The sequence below is a fragment of the Chelonia mydas genome, chromosome 4 (genome assembly GCF_015237465.2).
Source record: "Chelonia mydas isolate rCheMyd1 chromosome 4, rCheMyd1.pri.v2, whole genome shotgun sequence".
NCBI classification, from domain to species: domain Eukaryota; kingdom Metazoa; phylum Chordata; order Testudines; family Cheloniidae; genus Chelonia; species Chelonia mydas.
In genome coordinates, this window is record NC_057852.1 from 28,654,335 (window position 1) to 28,674,843 (window position 20,509).

General features: G+C 42.7%; 2 protein-coding genes across 6 annotated transcripts in view; one reads left to right on the top strand and one right to left on the bottom strand.

The window, feature by feature from the left end:
• Window positions 1-302: 302 nt before the first annotated feature.
• TRMT10A (tRNA methyltransferase 10A) lies at window positions 303-14,992 on the bottom strand. Of its 2 annotated transcripts, none has more exons than XM_037896960.2 (8): window positions 14,767-14,992; window positions 13,129-13,410; window positions 11,874-12,036; window positions 9,491-9,562; window positions 8,920-8,994; window positions 7,098-7,247; window positions 5,877-5,982; window positions 303-2,004 (listed from the first exon to the last, which is right to left on the bottom strand). In XM_037896960.2, the coding sequence occupies exons 2-8, from the start codon at window positions 13,326-13,328 to the stop codon at window positions 1,835-1,837; spliced, it is 936 nt and encodes a 311-aa protein (XP_037752888.1). In that variant the 5' UTR covers window positions 13,329-13,410; window positions 14,767-14,992; the 3' UTR covers window positions 303-1,834. The 2 variants fall into 2 exon arrangements, with proteins under 2 accessions (XP_037752888.1, XP_043401153.1); XM_043545218.1 differs by lacking the exon at window positions 303-2,004 and adding an exon at window positions 2,011-2,746.
• Window positions 14,993-15,277: 285 nt separating this feature from the next.
• The window catches only part of LOC102947459 (microsomal triglyceride transfer protein), a 45,007-nt gene continuing 39,775 nt past the window's right edge, over window positions 15,278-20,509 (top strand). Inside the window, exon 1 of one of the 4 annotated variants that reach the window (XM_043545215.1) lies at window positions 15,278-15,409. The gene's annotated coding sequence lies outside the window, so the exon portion shown is untranslated. Of the gene's footprint in view, window positions 15,607-20,509 lie in introns of all 4 variants that reach the window. The other 3 variants (XM_037896956.2, XM_037896957.2, XM_037896955.2) reach the window with 3 other exon arrangements.

Below are 20,509 nucleotides of genomic sequence, written 5' to 3' on the forward strand. Positions count from 1 at the left end.
ATTTCAGAGCTTCTTTGGGTTAAAAAAATGAATTCTTGCTTAATATGTAATCACACCAGTGAAGAGACCAGAGAATATATTTTGTTGTTAAAAAAAAACAAACAAACAAACAAAAAACGTAACTTCCATCATACCAAAAAAAAAATAGTAGTAGTTCTGGTCAATAGAACAATGCAGAAGAACTACCTTTTAGAGTTGTGGAATTAATTCCTCATGAATAAATTGTGGCATTTAATTTTAATGTGCTTAAATCTGAGAAGGAAACAAGACACGTGGTAAAGAATCTTAACTGAAACTTCAAATGCTTAGATCAGATTTAATGAATACTATGTGCAGCAGTATGCAATACCTCAATTGTAAAATATACACTTTGTACCTTTGCTATTTTAGACATTTACTTACTAACAGAGGAAACTGGTACTGGCAAGTGCTTTACTTTGTTTATGCTGTATATTTCTTTGGCTCTTCAAAACAAAACAAGACAATGCTTTTGTCCAGAAGTTTCTCCAGGTTCAGAGACAAAATTTAACACATTTCTTGGCATATCTACACAATAACCCCACCACAGTATTTTATTTGAGCAACAAACTGTTGCCCACGACCTAAGGCAGATGAATCTTCACTGTAGTTTATCAGATGGCTGCCCAAAGAGTTCTCAAAATTTATATTAAAAAAGCATTAAAATGATCACACTGAACATGTCAAATCATAATTTGCTTGTTGCCAACCCTGTAAAACTATAGGCCACATGTACATCTACACATATTCCAGTTCAACTCCCAGTCTGAAAGTGGTGACAGTGGAGGGAGGACTGGATCTGGATACAGAGCCAGTCACATCTATATCACCTGTTCAAAACCAGCCCACGCCAAAAGTGACCAGAAGCTGCTACCCTCCAAATGCTCTTGGGGAGTCTATTGATGATTGCAGAATTGCTCTCTGTAGATACTTGTCCACATCCCAAAAGCTACACTACAACTGGCTCCCTTCTGGATAGTCTCTGCAGAAAGGGATGAGAGAATGGCTCCTCTGGTGCAAAAGGACACCTTCCGCCCCACAAGGCTGTCTTTTGGCCTGCTTCAGGAGTACTGAAATGGCTATTTAAAAAATTTAGTTAGAACAGAGAGCTTCAGTTCAAGAGGCAAGAAGAGTAACTCTTTTTGAAATACGCACAATCCTGCCAGAGAAGGCAGGTCTGCTGTGACAGAGGATGTTTTTAAAAAAAATTATGTCTTAAAAAAGTATCCAAAGCAGGCCCAAAGCAGAGTTCTTGGCTCCCAATGTTTTTTCAGAGACTATAAGACCATTCTTTGCTCAGAAAAGCCCCCACTGACGGTGAGAAGTTATACACACTTTGCAACAGGCAATGCCAGAAGGAGATTTTAGATTCATTGACCTTTGACACTCATTGCTTTTAAGACATAATATAGGATAGGGGTGGGTAGAGAATAATAATAAAATATCAAGGGTACATGCACAAAACAGGGACAGTTACTAACACATTAATTATTAGCTTCCATCACAAGCTTCAAGAAAGTAAAACCGTTCTGTATGTATCAAATAAAATATTTTAAAAAGGAAAATAAATATTAGCTTCCATAACAAAATAAGTTCTGCATTTGCCATTAATTTACTTTATAAAAAGCGAAAAAAAGGAAGTATTTTCAAGGTAAAAATAACATTTATCTTTACCACTCCTTTCCAAGTGTAGCCACTTAAACAATTAAATACCACTAGTTCGATAGATTGTTCTCAGAGGTTTCATCTAACTCATGTCTCATTTCTATCCTTTGTGCCACATGCACTTTACATTCCTGCCTGCTTCCACAGTTGCCTAGTCGCTGTCCGAGCTATTATCTTCACCGGCTTCTTTTTCACACAGCTCACATTTGGAGGCGTCATTGGCTTCGCCCAGAGGACTGGCCCCTTTCCGCGGTGGCAAGACACTGAAAAATGCTTCCTTCCAGTTTCTCTTCTCCAGATAAGAGAGGATTATCTCAAACACTGCAACCAAGAGAGACGACCAGCTCTTCAATAGTGAAGTAACTGAATTTCTGACAGGAACAGAGACTAATTTTTAAAGAACACACATTTAAAAACATAAGCCAACAGTTGCAAGGATCTTACCTCTTCCTGCAACAATGCGAAATAAATAAAGCCCTCTGGATTAAACAGAAAATGCAGTACTGCTGCAGCAGTAAGTTCTTGTATGAGCTTTCCCTCTGCCCCCAAAATAAGTATGCTTTGAAAATTATGTAGAACAGCCTTACAAAGTCATGGAGACACACCCAACCCAGGCACACAATGTATTTGCTTCCTTTTACTACACTAAAGAATGGTGAAGAAAAGATCATTACCCAAACAGAAACAGTTGTCATCTCTTCCACCCACCGCACTCTGACAATGGAAAAATGGGACCATCACAGTTATGCCACACTGATTTAGTTGCATTTGTTTTTAAATAAAAGGACATAAGTTAATGTAGGCCCTAAATTTGACCTGCCTTCTTATAATATTTTGTAATTACTCTATGTGTAGTATGCTTAAACTTCTTAGTGCTTTATAAGCAGTTAAATCCGCACAATGATCCTCCAAACAGACAAGTAAATATCTACATTTTACAGATGGGGAAATGGAGGAAAGTTGCTTAACCTCTGCCTAATGCTGAGAGGGACGCAACATCCAAGCCAGCAGTTCCTAGCTCACAGTCTTGATAGAGAGAGTGGTCTCAATACAGCTGCCAGAACTAGAAAGAATGTTCAGAGGTGGAGGGAAATTTTAAACAATGTTTTCCAATATTACAAAGTACTAGTCTTAGAATGTTGCGTTTAACTGGAGGAAACAAAGTTACTTATCCATATAATCCTCTCTTGGCTATTAATGATACGGCATTTTGGATCCAAAAGATGAGAATCTTTTAAATCCTAAACCAAGTACAGTAAAAGCTGTTTTATCTGGCACTTCACCAACCAGAAAGCTCTACAAACCAGCATTTCTGATCTTCATTGAAATTCTGGTTTATAGTCCAATTGGTGTGGAGCCAGCAGGGGGTTGGGGTACAGAAGGGGCTGTGAAGCACAGACTCTGGGAGGGAGTTTGGGTGCGGGAGGGGGTGCCAGATCCAGGGGCTGCTCACCTTGGGCAGCTCCCTGCAAGCGGTGACCTGTCCCGGCTGCTTCTAGGCAGAAGCGCAGCAGGTGGCTCTGTGTGCTGCCCCTGCCCCGAGCACTATCAACACAACTCCCATTGGCTGGGAATCTGTGCACTGCCCCCCTCCCATGCCCCAAGCTCCCTCCCAGAGCCCACGCTAAAAATCCTCCATGAGCTCTAATTATATCTCAAATGTAAATTTAACACTGTTCTTGTCCATTTTCCACCACCCGGGGGTTCTATTTAATTAAAATGCTTGACAGAATAGTAACCCTACTAAAATGTTTATGGTATGGATCTATCCCTCCTCATGCCCCCCGAGACAATAGCAAGAGAGCCCAGCCTGTGGGACCTGGTACTATACCTTTCATTTCCAAGAACAGCAGAGTTAGAACCAAACAGGTGTTTCACTGTGCAATAGCACATAGTGAAATAAATGCAAATATATATATTTATAGTTTAAAAAAAAAAACAACACGAAAATATCCCTTACGTTATACATACAGATACAGAATGGGGGTGGCCCAATTCTGCCATCCTTATTCATGTCAAGTTGTACTTTGCATGCAAGTATTCCTATTAAAATTGGGCCAAATAATATTAAGGTTGCAATATGTGCAAGGGATTGAATTACAATAGTTAAATTTTGAATTTCCTGTCTTTTGTGCCTAAAATCCTCAGCACGGATACTGCATTAACACTGGATTTTAATAGAAGTATTTTATGTGTTTAGTGCTTTTCAATTATTGTTCTCAAAATGCTTTACAATGGCACATAAACATAAAAAAAATCCCATTTTACAGATAGATACAAAAGAGTCAGAGAGGCTAAGAGACTTGCCCCAAAACACACAGTGGATCAGCAGAAGAGTCAGGAACAGAACTGCGATCCGACTCCCACCCTAGAAGATAGCTCCCAGAAATTATACTAGAGCAGGGGTGGGCAAACTTTTTGGCCCAAGTACAACATCTGTGTAGGGAAATTGTATGGCGGGCCATGAATGCTCATGAAACTGGGGGTTGGGGTGTGGGAGGGGGTGAGGGCTCTGGCTGGGGGTGTGGGCTCTAGGGTGGGGCCAGAAATGAGTTCAGGATGTGGGAGGGAACTCCGGGCTGGGGCAGAGGGTTGGGGTGCAGGGAAGGGGAGGGCTCTGGCTGGTGGGCCTGAGGATGAGGGGTTGGGGGTGCAGGAGGGTGCTCTGGGCTAGGACTGAGGGGTTCAGAAGGTGGGAGGAGGATCAGGAGTGGTGCAGGAGGTTCGAGCACGGGAGTGAGTCTGGGGTGCAGGCTCTGCGGGGTGCTTACCTCAAGCAGCTCCCAGAAGCAGCAGCAGCATGTCCCTCCTCCGGCTCCTACATGGAGGCACAGCCAGGCGGCTCTGTGCGCTACCCTGTCCATGGGCGCCACCCCTGCACCTGCTGTGGTTCCCGACCAATGGGAACAGTGGGGGCAGCGCTTGAGGCGGGGGCAGCATGTGGAGCCCTTGGCTGCCCCTGTGCGTAGGACCAGGAGAGGAGACATGCTGCTGCTTCTGGGAGCTGCACAGAGCGGGTCAAGCCCCGGACCCTGCTCCCGGGTGGGAGCTTGAGGGCCAGATTAAAAACATCTGGAGGGCTGGATGCGGCCCCTGGGCCGTAGTTTGCCTACCCCTGTACTAGAGGTCAGTATACGACTGTTGCAGGAGAACTACTAAAATGGACCTAGCTAACATCCTGCAGTTTTTTATGGATAATATGTGGAACCCTGTTCTCTACCTTGTGATACAAGATTTAAAGCTACAGCTGTGTGTGTGTGAAAGGTTTCCAATATTTGGGTTTTGGTAATACTTAAGCTTAATCATTAATTAGTGACTTAAGATTCAAAGTTATAGCTGATTCTCTGCTAAATTTATGATGTACATCCACTGGCAATTCTGAGATTGGATGAGCATGCCATTGCATACATCATCCTCATTTGATAATATTTAAGAGAATAAAATACTTTTAGACATTTTCAATAAAATAAGAGAAGGTAGAAGAAATTCAAAAGGTGCAAAATAAAGACACAAAATAGTAAAACCAAATTTAAAAAAGGTTGAGGAACAACCATATTGCATATGCTTATATTTAAATCTAACTAATTAGTTAAAGGTCGCAGGTGTCAGAACTGAAAGACTAAGGGCTTTTTTTTTTTAAAAAAAGATTAGGTGGAGAGTGTGGTTGCATACCTCAATCTAACAGACTCCGAAAACCAAGTACACACATTTTGGGCTCTTGCTAAATGCCAATGCAAAAGAAAGAATCGGGGAGAGAAAACAGAATTTTGCTACTAGCAAGTTGAACAAATTGTGCAACTATCCACCACGAAAATCAATGCACACCTAAACTGTGAAACAGTGGCAGTTTTTCATCCCTTGCATTTATCTTTTAAAGGGAATAGAAACACAAGGGTATATCCTAATATTCTGGTCCTTTGACCGTTTTCAAGGAGGGAATTTAGCCACTGTGGGTAGGATTTTCAAGAGTGGCATGTTTTCCATACGACAACTCAATGGGACTTAAGTTCCTAAGTCACTCAGGCACGGTTGGAAAAAAAATCTCACTTTTATAAAGATTAAAGGCATCCAGCCACTACTGAAATAAGAATTAGGTCTTTATATGCTGACGTACTTTTGAAGATTCATATAATTTGATATTGCTGACACATTCTGTAACATTTTCATTTTTATTTTTCAAACTCATGACTTACCATGATTAACTGCCAATACTTTCCGGCTGTTCATTTTCACAAAATTTCCAAGAGGAAGCTGCACATGACCAATTCCCTGTTCTAGTGCTTTTTTGTAAGTAATCCCCTGTAGCAAAGACACCCCCCCAAAAAGGTTAACCAAGAATCATGATTTTTGATCAGACTGTACAATACAAATGAGCTTTCTACTACTGGGAAAGAAAGACAAAATGAATAAGAATTACTGTTTTCAGGCAGGGGTTTTGCAAGCAGTGTCATACTGTTGCAACTCAAGACAAAGTGGGAAATACAGTCTGTTTTAAGGGAGTGTTTGTGTTCAACACAGTAAGAAATAATACAAATCATTCAGATTTGTATCTTGTTTAGAGAACATTCAAACTCAATTTTACCTGAGCTGTTTGTTTATTTTTTTTAAAAAGAGACGCTACAGAGTAGTGTTTTTGGTTTTTTTTTAAATTCCAGTACTACTTTAACGCTTATGAAAAAGTAAGGAATTGGTACTGCAGTGACTACATTCTGCAAGCAAATAGAGCCTTATTTAGTTCTCAGCCTTTGACAGTAGCTCAACCTGCTTTGTTCTGAAGAATCATTTGCCAAGACAAAATTTATCCCCCAAATTTTTTTATGACACATGAACTATTAAATAGGTCAAAGGGCATTAGTTCGGTACACTATCCAAAGGAAATAATTTTTAATAGTGCTCTAACCCTTCCAGTAGCAGTCTAACTGACATGCCAATTGCACAGAGTACAACGCCATGTCCAGGCATTGAACTAGAACCCAGAGGCAAATGTGTTCCTTGATTAGGCCATATTGACAAACCAAGTTATTAAAGAAGGATGTCCAAGATCCATTACATGTACAATCATGACAATTCCGTTTACACATGCAAGTGAATAACTGAATACACACAAACCAAAGATCTCTTTCAGAAAATCTGGCCTTCAGTGGGTACAACAGAAGATTAAATTTAAGCATGGATCATTATAGATTTGAAGTAAAAGATAAAATCAAAACATATTTAAAAAAAGAAATCAGCAAAAAAATCACTACATACAACCACCTCCACAACAACGTTTTGGTTTTTAAGAGTTTTATTGCACAAAATCAACCAATATGTTTTTTAAATAAGTATCCATTTTTGCTGATTTGCATGTGTACAGTAATAACACTGAATTAGATGCTGAAAGAGCAGCTTTAAAGAAAGTAATATCCGTCTACCTTGTGGTGATTGTGATCCACCAGACCTCCAATTACATAGGCTTTAGTCTCATCTAGTTCATTCAGCACGTCAGGGGAGTCTGATGTAAGATACACAAGGTCTTCCTTCTTCATTAGCTCACTATAATGCTCTGATGAAATATGGATATCCTTTGAGATACAAAGAAGTTCAAATGTTACACATGCTATTGAATAATGCATGGCCAGGCTAAACACCAGCAGAAGTACCAATGGAGCAGTGTGTCCATGCTGCCCATGCCAAGTCAAATACAGTTTTGTCCCATATCCACCGTACTGCTTTCTCGGTATCGAACCCACAGTTCCCAGCATAGCTCTCTGAAGCAGTGGCTTGTGAAAAGTTTAAGGCCTTCTGAGAGTCCAGAGGAATTGCAGAAGAGGTCAAACACTTGTGACTCCCTGTGGAAAGTCCCTGTGGACCTAAGTCACTTCCAAGACCTTTTTTCGAAAGGGAAGCCAGAATAAATGAATCATAGAATATCAGGGCTGGAAGGGACCTCAGGAGGTCATCTAGTCCAACCCCCTGCTCAAAGCAGGACCAATCCCCAATTTTTGCCCCAGGTCCCTAAATGGTCCCCTCAAGGATTGAACTCACAACCCTGGGTTTAGCAGGCCAATGCTCAAACCACTGAGCTATGCCGCCCCTCCCTCCCCCCGCCTGATGCTCAGCTATTGCTTGGCAAGAAAGGTTTCTGCTGCAGCTTTTAAAAAGCAGTCACCAGGACTTGTGTGATGGAACTGGTCTATAATTTATGAATACAGTTTGTTGACCAAGTTATTGTATGAATATATTGGTTTAGTTTAATAGGTGCTGTAAGAAAAATCAAGCAGGAAGGGAAGAATAGCTCAAGATATGCCACTTCTCTGCAAACACTCAAGTGTTGTTAAGAAAGAATGCCAGGATAGGAAAAAGACCACGTACAGATTTATCACATGGTTTAAAAATGATCACTTTCAAGAGAGGGAGTAGTTGTGTGGTGGAATCAGACCCAACAGACTGGACAGACACCCCTAATGTGGGTATCTGAAGAAGTTAGGGCCACCCAGACTACCATCAGGGGATGGTAAGCCTCTAGTCATATGTTATTTTAAAATCATTTTTTAGCCCAACACTAACAGGCCAGCCATGGGTGTTTTATTGCAGTGTAGATATACCCAAAGAGATTTGCTCAAGGTCACACAACATTTGACAGAGCTGAGTAAGGAATTCTGACCTCCTCCTAAGCAATCCTTCCTTATGCAAATAATTAAAATAACATAGGAACATTATTAAAGAAAAAAGAGTTACAAGGATAAGAAACCCAGCATGTCAGCAATCTTACTGAATGTGCTATTCTTGACAGTACTGGCGTTATTTTCTGGAGCCAGGCAAGGTAGTATGGGCCAGCTCATTAGCATTTCACCTCTGGAAACCAGAATCTAGTCTTGATCAAGGCATAACAGATGTATTTAGTTTCACGGTTAGTCAATACAATCTGAGATAAAAAGCCAGGAATAGCAAGAATCAAGGAGTTGGAGCATTACAAGTCAGCACAGAGATGCATCAGCAATATTAACTGAAGAAATGCCAACTTATGCAAAGCTAGTCTCAAGTCAGGGCAGTCACTCGTATGAACACTAAATTCACTCAAAACTGAAGTCATTAAGAGCTAAACACACACCACTTTTTTGATGTCTTGATAAAATACAGTACATGGAAGAGATACAAGCCAAAGAAACTGTAGCAATCTTTGAATGAATATTAAGACTGTATTTTTCTTGGGAAATTTCAGAGTCACAGAATTGCTTAATTTTCTGTCATTACCTTCCAGTTGACCCATCCTTTGTCATTTTCATTCATGTTGTTCTTCAACTGGCCTCCATGACTGGTCAAGTAAAACTTAAGAGGGATACAAAAAAAAAAAAAAAAGTGCAAAATATCCAAATTCAAGATGCTGATTTGTCACCACATATGCTTTATCAGACAAGCTTTTTATTCTGAAGTGTTAACTAAAACTCACTTTCATTATTTACCAGAGGAATCTGGCACTAAGAACATTTTTTAATGGTCAGTACAAAGGGTTAACAACTAAGCATTTTTTGCCTTATGTCCTGCAGAAAGAAAAGTGTACATCCAAAAGCTATCTTGGACTGGCAGCTTTTATACTGACATTCATATGCCTTTTCATCTATGTAGGTATTTTTATGGTGGTCACTATCAGGAAGGTAGTGTTAGCATTCCTTTAATACAGGAATGACAGAAATATGATCAAACCAAGTTATTTTTTTCATTTTACTAAAATTATACTCTTTTGGGCAAGGACTGCCTCTTCTACATGCTCTGTACTTCACTAAGCATGGCCAGTGCTCAAATATAGACAGTTGTTGTAACATACCTGTACAGGATGTAATGCTTTACGGTTTTCTGCATAACATCTCTGAATTTGCTTGTGAAGCTTCTTGACATCCTGTATGTAACACAATTTGTTTTTATACAGTCCTTCAGACAGATCACCACAAAATGCTTTACCAAGAGTCAGTCAGACGCTAGAGAGAGAGAAAGGAAGCTTTTAACCAGCAAAATAGATTCCTGAGTGGGAAAGCATCAGACCCTTCGAGAGAAAAGGAGAATGACAGCTGTGAGGGAATTATGTACACACACAAATATATGCATCTCCCATAGAGTACGTATTTAACAACTATTACAATAATTGTGACTCGAGTCACATTATTATTCAGTCACTCATTGACTTATTACATAGAACATACACATATTACTATTGAGTTACAGATTGTAACTACTTCCAGGAACAGAATAGACTCCTTTATCATGTTTATTTTAACTATAAAAACACCCTTTCACACCCACACAACACACCCCAGGGAAATTTACTATTTTTTTATTATTTCAAACAAGTCATGGATATGAAGTTCATCAATACAATGTTTTTATGTAACTGAAATAAAAACAATGTTTAGACTATCCAAAAAATGACAAACAAAAAAACAAACAAACAATGGCCTCCCTCTAACCAACCGTACCAGGAAACAATCAAACTCGCCAGACCCTCCACCTATAATCCGTCAGCCTGCATAAATACCTGAGAAAAACTACGGGCTTTGCACGCAAAGGAAGGAAGTGCATTCGAGAGTCTAGAAACTTTTATAGAAAATGCCCTACCAGCAGCAACCTCTCATGTATCTCAAAGGAGCACCTCTGATCTCACTTGTGACAGTATGACAAAGAGAAATGCCTCAGGTAACTGGGTTCCAACTCATTTAGGACTTTAATAGGTTCAGACAATCACTTTGAACTCTACCCAGAAACCTACTGGACAACAGTGACACTGAGTACTAGTGTTATATGCTCCCTGTATTACACTCTAGCTGCCTGTGTATTTTGCGCTAGTTTGTATTTGAGCGTTTCAATGTGCAGCCTCACCAGTGTAATATGGTGGTTTAGTCTTGACTCATTACTCAGACTGTCAATTCTTCAGGGCAGAGACCGTCCTTAGGGTCTGTATTTGTACAGCACCTACGACAATAGGGTCCTGATCCATGACAAGGGCTCCTAAGTGCTATAATAATACAAATAATAAAGACAGATGATGATAGAAAGGCTTGCATCAAAAAAGAAAAGGGCACACTCTTCTCGCCAGATGTAGGTAAAAAAAATATGCCTTTTTGTCTACAGCTGCTATTTAGTCAACAAGTAGTACAGTAAAACTCAGATGTCACCAGGGTCATCCCTAGAGGGGTGCAGGGCCCGGGACATAGGCACCAAGTTTCTATCTGCCAGGGGGTTCTCCCCCTGGCTCTGCCCAGGCGCCGTCCCCACTCCACCCCTTTCCCCCGAGGCCCCATCTGCCCTGTTCCACCCCCTCCCCCGAGCGCGTTGAGCCCTCGCTCCCCACCCCACCAGCGCCTCCAGACGCTGAAAGGGCCATAGACACTGGGAGGGAGGAAGAGCCGCTGATCAGCGGGGCCCGCAGGTGGGCAGGAAGCGCTGGAGGGGTTGGGCGAGATTGGTAGGGGGGCTCCTCTTTGCTCCCCCGCCTCACCTCCCCACGAAGTGCGGGGCCCAGGGCAGTTGCATCGATTTGCTGTACCCTAGGGACGGCTCTGGATGGCACCTGGCTTACAAATGGTGGAAACACTCCCTTGGAGTATAGGGGGTGCCGTTTCTGATTCTCCTTATTCCATACCCCTACCCACCAAAATCACTCCAATGTTTTCTTTATAATCCAGAAGCCAATTCGACTTCATCCATTCTGAGATGTCATAAAAATTCTACATTACTTGTTCTACTGGACCATACAGCTTTGATGTGACTGAAACAGAGCTGAGTATCACCATAATACTGAACACGCTGTATCCCATGTGTTCTCACTAACTCTGCTAGGGGCCTCAAACATAGTTGGAACAGGAGACGGCGTGGGGGAGAGGAAAGACCTCTGCAGTACCCCTCAGAAGAGTGCTCTTGGAGCATGAGAAAATTTAATGGCTGATACCAGGGACAAGGTTCTACTTTCTATTCTGGAATCAAGTCAATTTACAAGAACAGATCTCCAGGAAGATGACTGCTATTTTTAGCAAGTTTACATAGCGGTACTATTTTGAAATCTGACAGATTTAAGAAACAAACATATAAGCTATCCCTCATGCACCAAGACAAAGAGATTATTTAATTTTCATCTACCCACAAGTTCTTCCAATCTCAGATCATGCCATATTAGTATCAGAGAATCCATGTGCTTCCAATAGCAAAATTTCATTTACCTTTAATACCATCAAGTTGTCAAAACTGCAGTCTATAATAAGACGAAGAGTACTAGGAACAACATCCCTACGTATACGCTTCCTGTCACTCCCTTCATTGTTAGATTCCAACTGATACTGACGCTCCAGTTTTCTTTTCTGGCGTTTCTCTTTTCGTCTCTGCCTAAAAAGTTATAAACAGTTAAAAAATAAGGATTGCTAGGTCTGTACAGCTGGTTAGATGTTCTGCATGGTGCAGATGTTAGGAGATTAACATATACTTTATTGAAAAGTTCAAATAAGAGATAGTGTGAGGCTGCCCCGGTTTCTTGGGTCGTAGTGTAGCAATGGAGACAAGTTCAGAAACAACCCATGGCTCATTTTTCTATGTTTGTAGAATAGTGAGAAAACCTGTAACACTAGGTGTGTGATCCAGAGCTAACTAACACCACTGGAAAGAATCCCATCTATTTCAAGGGGACTTGGATCAGGTCATATACAACCACTGTGGACAAAAGAGCCAGTTAGGGGTCTCAGTGAAACAATATATGTTACACTCCAGACTCTAACATATATCTTTTCAGTGGTTTAGGAAGTATGCTACAGTGTGAGAGATGGGAAGGGTCAGCCCAAGATCAAGGCGGGAAACTAAGGCTCAAGAAGTTCATTCTGAATAGCCACTGTCTTGGGAAGGTACTAATTGGGGTAACACTGGGGGTTCAGCTTGACCTAGAAGAGCCCATGCTTTGATACCCCTTTCCTTACCCCCAAAATAAATTCCTACCATCACATCATCCTAAAAGATAATGAGCCACTCTGATTGTGACAGCATCCTGTATTATCAAAAAGAGGAGACCCTCACTGATTCCTGGTTCTAGTCTCGCTCACCAGGCTACAGGGGCTGGCAGTGATACAGGGGCAGCACACTCAGCCAGTTCAGAAAGTAGAAATAATATCTCTCGTTGCTCAGCAACAACCATTCTGGCCAATTAGTGCAGAGTATTTGCAGGTTTACCCTCCTGACATCCTCAACCTGCTGAGAAACAGTTGCTGAATCATAGACCATTGAGGACACTGATCTAAAATAAGTTCTCCCTGGTGCTCTAACAGAGAAGCCCAGCATGTTTCACACACTCCACATTTGAACCAACACTGACTTTAATTCTCTTTTTTGCTGTGCATGAAGTTTATGTATAAATTCTGCTCATATACATAATCATTAAAATTAAATACTGGATTGGAATCAGCAACATAGGAGACATAATTCAAATCACACCTGCGTAAATCTCTTTGCTCTTCCCATTGTTTCTGCTTCATTAGCTTCTTCATTTGCCTCTTTGACATCACTGCAATGCTCTCTGTCTTGTCTGATCCTGCCTCCCCTTTCTTGACTTGATTGTCATTTGAATTAATCTTTTCTTCCACATCAGGAAAGTCTGTGGGTAATGGATTTTCTGCTGGCATTTCTGATGACATTTGCTTTCCGATGGCTTTAGTGGATCTTGTCTAAAGAAGCTTGAATTTGTAGAGTAAGTCTTTTTTTCCTCCAATACTGTTTCTGCAAGAAACAGAAGACAGAATAGTTCAGAAATACCACAAGAAGTCTACTTCAGATTAGTATCACTTTAAACCTACTGTAAATGGGGGGAGGGGGTTGGGGGCAATGACAAACAAGAACCGTAGACAGGCTTTTCCCCAATTCTAAGCCTTGATCTGTGCCTCAACAAGCAACTAATGCTCAAGAGCACGTAGTAACAAATATAACTGTAGTATTCAATCCTTTTCTAGAAAATCAGCTCTTAGCTACCGATGACATACCACCTATTTAAAGATTTATTTTAAACCCAGAGGCGGACAGCCTCAATATGCTATGTTATGACCAGACTCATTTAATTTCTGTGACCACCCGTCAAAATTGAGTTCAAAATGACTCCCAAATGCATGTGCAGGAGAAAGAATATCAGGAGGACAGAATTCTGAAAGCATGACTCAGATGTCTGTTTGTTTTTAAATAAAGTTCTTTGTTGTTTAGACAGCCTATTTACTGCAGATTTCCCAAAGCTATCACTTTCAATAAACAGTTTTACCTCTTCATTTTTTAAAAAGAATTCAACGTAGTTGCATATAGTTCTTAGTTGGAAGTCCCTCATAATTTTTTTGGTTTTCCAATCACCTTATCCTATTTTTTAAGTGTTTTTCTTTTCCCCCACCCTGTTGATGTGTAAATCCTGCAGACAAATAGGGGGCTATACCAGACCAACAGTATAGGGAAAAGAGTTAAATTAACTATCATGCATACACAGTACCCTGAAAGGCACAAAGGAAAACAGAACAAAGTAGAGAACGTTTCTCTACTCTTTCAGTTATCCTGATGTTAGAGGTTAATTATAAACAGAAGTTAAAATTAATTCAGACACAAGTTTGATTTTAAGAGACCCGGGGGGCGGGGGGGGATGGCGGAAAAGAGATTTTAAAAAGACAGAAAATCTTCTCTGGCTTTGGAGAACGGACTGGCGGCTTAATGAAGGGGCGAACAGGGACAGACAGAAGCTCCTGGCGCAGGAGGTGGGTGGGGCACCAGCCGTGTCGGATTGAAGCCTGCACACAGCGCTGAGCCCCAGGCCATGGCAGCGCGCCGCAGCGGAAAAGCGCCGCCGAGCTCCTGCGGCCCGGCGGGGACAGTCGCTCTTCTTCCCACCGCGGCGCCCAGGGAGCCCCCGCACCGCTCTGCGGAGAGCGCGCGCGGCCCCGCCCCCCGGCCCGGGGGCCCGCAGGCGAGCGATACCGGCCGGCGGGGCGGCTGATGACTCGTGAGGGGGGAGTCCCGTCCCGTCCCGTCCCCAGGCTCAGCGCAGGCGGCTGGCGGCAGCGCTGACTCACGAGCACCCACGGGGGCCGGCCGCCCCGCACTTACCCGCGCGCGCGGCAGCGCGAGACTGGAGCGGGGGGGTCCCGCCTCCAACGGCCAGAACCGCTTCCAAAGCCCCCTCCCCTCAGCCGCGGCACCGGCGACTCACGCAGTAACCGGAACCGCGTCGCCCATCTGTCGTCATCGGGCCGCGCCCCTGCCTTTGGGTCTATCGCCGGGGGCGGGGCGGGGCGGGCGAGCTGCAGCGTCAGCGGGGAGGCGGCTCAGCGGCCGAGCCAGTCCCCTCGTGTACCCACACCCGGAGCAACGGCCTCGCCCCCAGCCGCCCCTGAGGTGCCGCCCGGGGGGCGGCGGCCCGGCGATGTTGTGCAGACCTAGCCAGGGGTGAATCTGCCCCGACTGTCTGGCTTGCCACAGGCGCCTCGGGCCCCTCTCCAGCCACGACACACAGGGCCGCCGGGAGGAGACCCGCAGCGTTTGGGGCGTGTGAATTAAACCCCTCCCCCCACGCCCCGCAGCCGGTGCCTCAGGAGGCAGCGACTCCGCTCTGCCGGCCGCGCGCGCCCAGCCTGGCCCGGGGGCGAGAGTCGGGGCCTGAGGCAGGGGCCGAGCCCACCAGCGGCAGCCTGCGAGGGGGAGGCCCAACAACTGGAACAGCTGCGGGCTGACACCCGCACAAACCAGGCTGGTCAGTCTCCAGCGAAACAATTCCCCTAGTTATCGCCGCGTCACCCCCGTCCTCACAGGAAGCTCCCCGATACGGTTAAGGAGGGTGCGCGTGTGAGGAACTTGACTCAGGTGCGTCGCGGGATGCAGGTACCTGGCCGGAAGCATTAGGGGATTCCTAGGTCTCAATATGGCGACAGAACAAAACGCCTGTACGCTGTAAGGAGCGCTGTCGTGTGTGAGAGATCTACTTTTTATTTATGGTCACACCTCCCACTATTTTTAGACTTCACTTTTGCTTGGGTTAATTTCCCTTGGTCTCAGCGAATACGTTTTCTTGACCACAGAGTGTTTCTGAAACCCCTTTTTATGAAACTCGTGTCTCGCATGATGACGCTATGCGGGGGGAGAAAAGTCTAAGAATATCATGCCATTGTTATTAGCAGAATTTGAAAACATACTTAAAATGACAGTTGGCAGCATAAGAAGAGATATGTATTCATCATTCAGTTTATGTACACTGGGACTATTGCATAAATTAACATGTTTTACAATACTACTCCTTTTCCTAATGTAGAAAAAGCCTTAATCATGTTTCCTCAAAAGCAGTTTTGTCACTGACATTTCCTGCATGCTAGTCACTTGAAGTGTGCTTCTGCTCTAAGAAGTCAACTGTTCTGCATGGCCCCCCTGCCTAAGTCTAGAGGAGAATGAAAAGATAGCAACTCTCTCTCAATTATACCACTGCTACTATCACAAACAAATTACTGAAAAGTCAAAAGCTGTGTCCTGCTATTTTGGGGATGCCATCCCAGTAATGGAAAAATTAGCTACACACTTACCCGAAGTTCCTTCCTCTGCATCTGGTTCACCTGTGCTTGACTGGCAGGACTGACTGGACTGTAGTGGACTCAAAAACAGGTCCTGTCTTGCTGCGCAGCTGGATCCCCCAGTTGCCTGTCCCCCATCTTCCTCATCCACCTCCTCCTCCTCACTGTTCATGGCAGGGGCCTGGGACTCAGGCTCCTCCGAGGTATCCAGAGTGATGTGTGGGGTGGTAGTGGAGTCTCCACCAAGATGGCAGGCAGCTTGTTTTAAGAGTGGTAGATCTGCAGCTTGGCACTGTATTGATTATTGGCATCCCTGAGCCGCCCTTCTGGTATGCCTGCCGCAACTTCTTGGCTTTCATGCAGCGCTGCTGCTGGTCCCTGTTGCACCTCTTCTCGTGCATCACCCAAGCAATCTGCTTGGCGATGTCCACATTTCTACAGCTTGTTAGCGTCTTCTCCCCATGCACCCAGGAGATCCACTATCTCCTGTGTACTTCAGACATGAGTGCATCATTGGGCAGTTGCGTTCAACAATGGAGAGCCGCTAGGTGTGCTTGCCAAGCTGGGCAATCAGGAAAAGGAATTTTTAAAATTCACATTTAAGGAGGAGGGGTTGAGCTTCCAGTCTGTGTGGCCTCTGGGCAGTGGAGTTCACAATGGTGACCACGGCAGTCAGTTTGGGGTATTGTGGGACAGCTGCTAGAGGACTGTTAGGGTCAACACAGTGTCTATACTCATGTGTTGACCGTAGTACATCGACCATGGCTCGATGTCATTCACGGAGGTGGCGTTACTATGTTGGCATAACAGGGCACTTACATCGTTGGGAGACAAATTTAAGTCTAGACATATGCATGACTGGGTCAACACAAGGCACCCTTACGTCAACATAACTTTGTAGTGTAGACCAGCTCTAAGGCCAGAACTGGGCACTGCAATTGCAACTTAGACTTCACTCCTGCAAACATTTATGCAAATGAGTAGTCCTACTGAAGTCAAGGAGACTACTCACAAGCATAAGTGTTTGGAGGAGGTAAGTTAATTCTGTTGAGAATGGGCAAGAAATAATAGAATTCAGTTTATTCTCTCTTAGCTGTGTTGGCTCGACAGACTCAAGAGTGAAAAGTAAAGAAAACATTATTTTTATCTGCTGGTTTTAGTGACGTGACTGAGTGCACACAGGGGGTAAGAAGGTGTTCTATTTATAGTGTCACATTCTTCAGAGAAGAACCATGGTTTTAAAAAATCAATTACATATCCATTTCACCCCTTTAAAAAGTGTTACACTATTCACATTTCACATTCAACTGGCATTATCACTTAGTTCTGAAGACTGCAGTGCCATTGCCCAATTGGAGTTGAAGTACACTATGCACTTCTTATCTTTCCCAACCAGACAATATGCTGGAAGAATGTCGCAATAGAGCTGGAGTTTATTCTGGAGTTCAGAGTGTGTGAAATGTGATATAAGTACACTTTCGTGACAGTATAGATGGTGACACTTTCCAAGCTCCGTTACTGAGACATGCGAAGGCAGCAAACACATCTGTCTGTGGAACCATAGAATCTTTTTCATGTATATTAATGCTTATCTCAAGTTTCATTGGTGCCAGATATACACTGCATTTCAGTCACAGTGTTGGTTTCAGATTTATTTCTGCTGTATTAGAAGTCACAAAACAGTGTGGTATCCATGGTAAGACATTTACCTTTAGCTGGTACACAAATTCCTCCATATGTAGAAATTTTAATATTTGATTTTCTCAGGGGCCCCATATATCTGGATTACTTTAAAAAACCTGGATTTACATTTGCTTATGCTATTGTCTATTTTAAACCTCACCATGTTTCTATTTATATCTAGATTTACATACTAGAATCACACAAGTTCAATTGCATCACAGTCCCAATAAAGAATCCTTCATTTTCACTTGGTCATTAAAGGGCTGCAGTTTGGTTGCTGACAAAGCCCGTTTGTTTTTGTTTGGTTCTCTTTCTTTCTTTTTGTGTTTTGTTTTTAAAAAAGCAGCAGCATTCAACTCTTTTTTTTCTTAGGCGTGTGAAGATCCTCAAAGGTTTTGATTAGCAAAACATTCCCCTCCCCCACTTTCTGATTTTCCAGGATGGCAGCATTTTGGATCAAACCTATGTTTCTTTAAATGGCAGTAGTGGGGCAATGAAACCATTCTGGTCTAAAATCTGTCACAGTGCCAAGTGGTGACAGGGTACACTGATGGCCCAAACAGTTGCAAATAGCTCAAAAACAGTGCTAGACTAAGTATTCTGATAGAGTCCAATGTGAACCTTGAAGATGTTAATTTAAAAAGTGAGTTTGCGTGAACAAAAGTACAGTGAATACAAAAAGTATCAACAGCAAAATAAAAAAAACAAATTAAGCAAAAATATAAGAGGCAAACTAAACACAGGAGCAGCTAAAAACCAGCAGCCCAATGATATTATGTAATAATAAGAACATCTATAGAGAAGGTGATGTTGCAGGGCAAGTTGCAGAACAATGAGAGAGAAACAAAATTAACTGGAGACAGGTTTGTACACAGAAATCAGTCTCTGGGTAAGGTTTGATTGCAGAGGTTCTTCTGGGTTATCTCACACTGAAAACAACAAAACAGAAAAGTACAAACCATACGGGGTGTGTAGCCATATTTCCTCAGAGCTTCCTACCCTGGATTCTGGTTGACATAACCTCCTACTTCCACTCCTCTGAAGCATTGTCTATACTATAAAATTACCCATTGTAAAACCCTTTGCCCTCAAGGTGTATAGCTAAATCAGTGTGGTTTGTTCTTGGCAACCCTTGCAACTACAACATGTTCAGTCACACTAGTTCATTATTATGACCAACAAGTAATTCACCTAATGCAGACATGCTTTTAAAGTGACCCCCTTCTTCTAAGATTTTGATTGGAATAGATTAGAGAAAAATTAAAATTTCACTCCATCTTTTGTAAAGAACAGCAAGACTATTTCATTGAACTCAAATGAGCAAAAGGAGTGTAATAAGTTTTATTAGGTAATAATAAGCTTATTGTTTGGACTCTGGAATATAGGTGACAACGGTAGTACTTTAACCCTGGAACACATGCCAACAGGGCTTAACTGAGGTGTACATTAAGTGGCCAGTCCTGCACCCACTGAATTCAGGTGTAAATACTTCCACTGATTTCAGTGGGTGCAGGATTTACCCCTAAAAGTCAGTTCTAATGTTAATTCCCTTGACCTCAGTGGATTTACTCCTGATTTGTACCGAGTATAATTGAGATTAGAATTAAGCTCTCTGTTTTTGAGTAGAATACACACACCCACACACACTATCTACCAATAGAGGTACAGTGTCCAGATCCTTGGCTTGTGTAAATTGCCATAGCTCCATTGACTTCACAGGATATAAACTGATTTACACCAACTGGTGATTTGGCTCCTAATGTTTTAACTGTTTAAAAGACACTCTTCTTGACTTTATTTTAAGGATGGACAAGATGTATGAAATATATTTCTTGATTAAATTCCAAAGATGTAAAAAATATGCAAAAAGCTGATAAGGCATTTCCACAGGAAAAAAAACCCAGACATAACTCTCCTTTGGAGACAAAATTCCATACCTCAACATTTCCAGCCCAGAATCTACATTTCCATGCTCTCACCAACCATAAAATTACCTGTGCAAGGTGACAGATTATTCAGGTTTCAGAGTAGCAGCCGTGTTAGTCTGTATTCACAAAAAGAAAAGGAGTACTTGAGGCACCTTAGAGACTAACAAATTTATTTGAGCATAAGCTTTCGTGAGCTACAGCTCACTTCATCGGATGCATTCAGTGGAAAATACATTGGGGAGATTTATATACACAGAGAATATGAAACAATGGATGTTATCATACACACTGTAAGGAGAGGTTTCAGAGTAGCAGCCGTGTTAGTCTGTATTCGCAAAAAGAAAAGGAGTACTTGTGGCACCTTAGAGACTAACAAATTTATCTGAGCATAAATCGGTTGCATCCGATGAAGTGAGCTGTAGCTCACGAAAGCTTATGCTCAAATAAATTGGTTAGTCTCTAAGGTGCCACAAGTACTCCTTGCCACAAGTACCACCTGGGGGAGGGGGGGAGGGAAGAAAACCTTTTGTAGTGATAAACCTTTTGTAGTGATAATCAAGGTGGGCCATTTCCAGCAGTTGACAAGAACGTCTCAGGGGCGGGGGGGGGGGGGGGGGGGGAGCGGAAATAAACATGGGGAAATAGTTTTACTTTGTGTAATGACCCATCCACTCCCAGTCT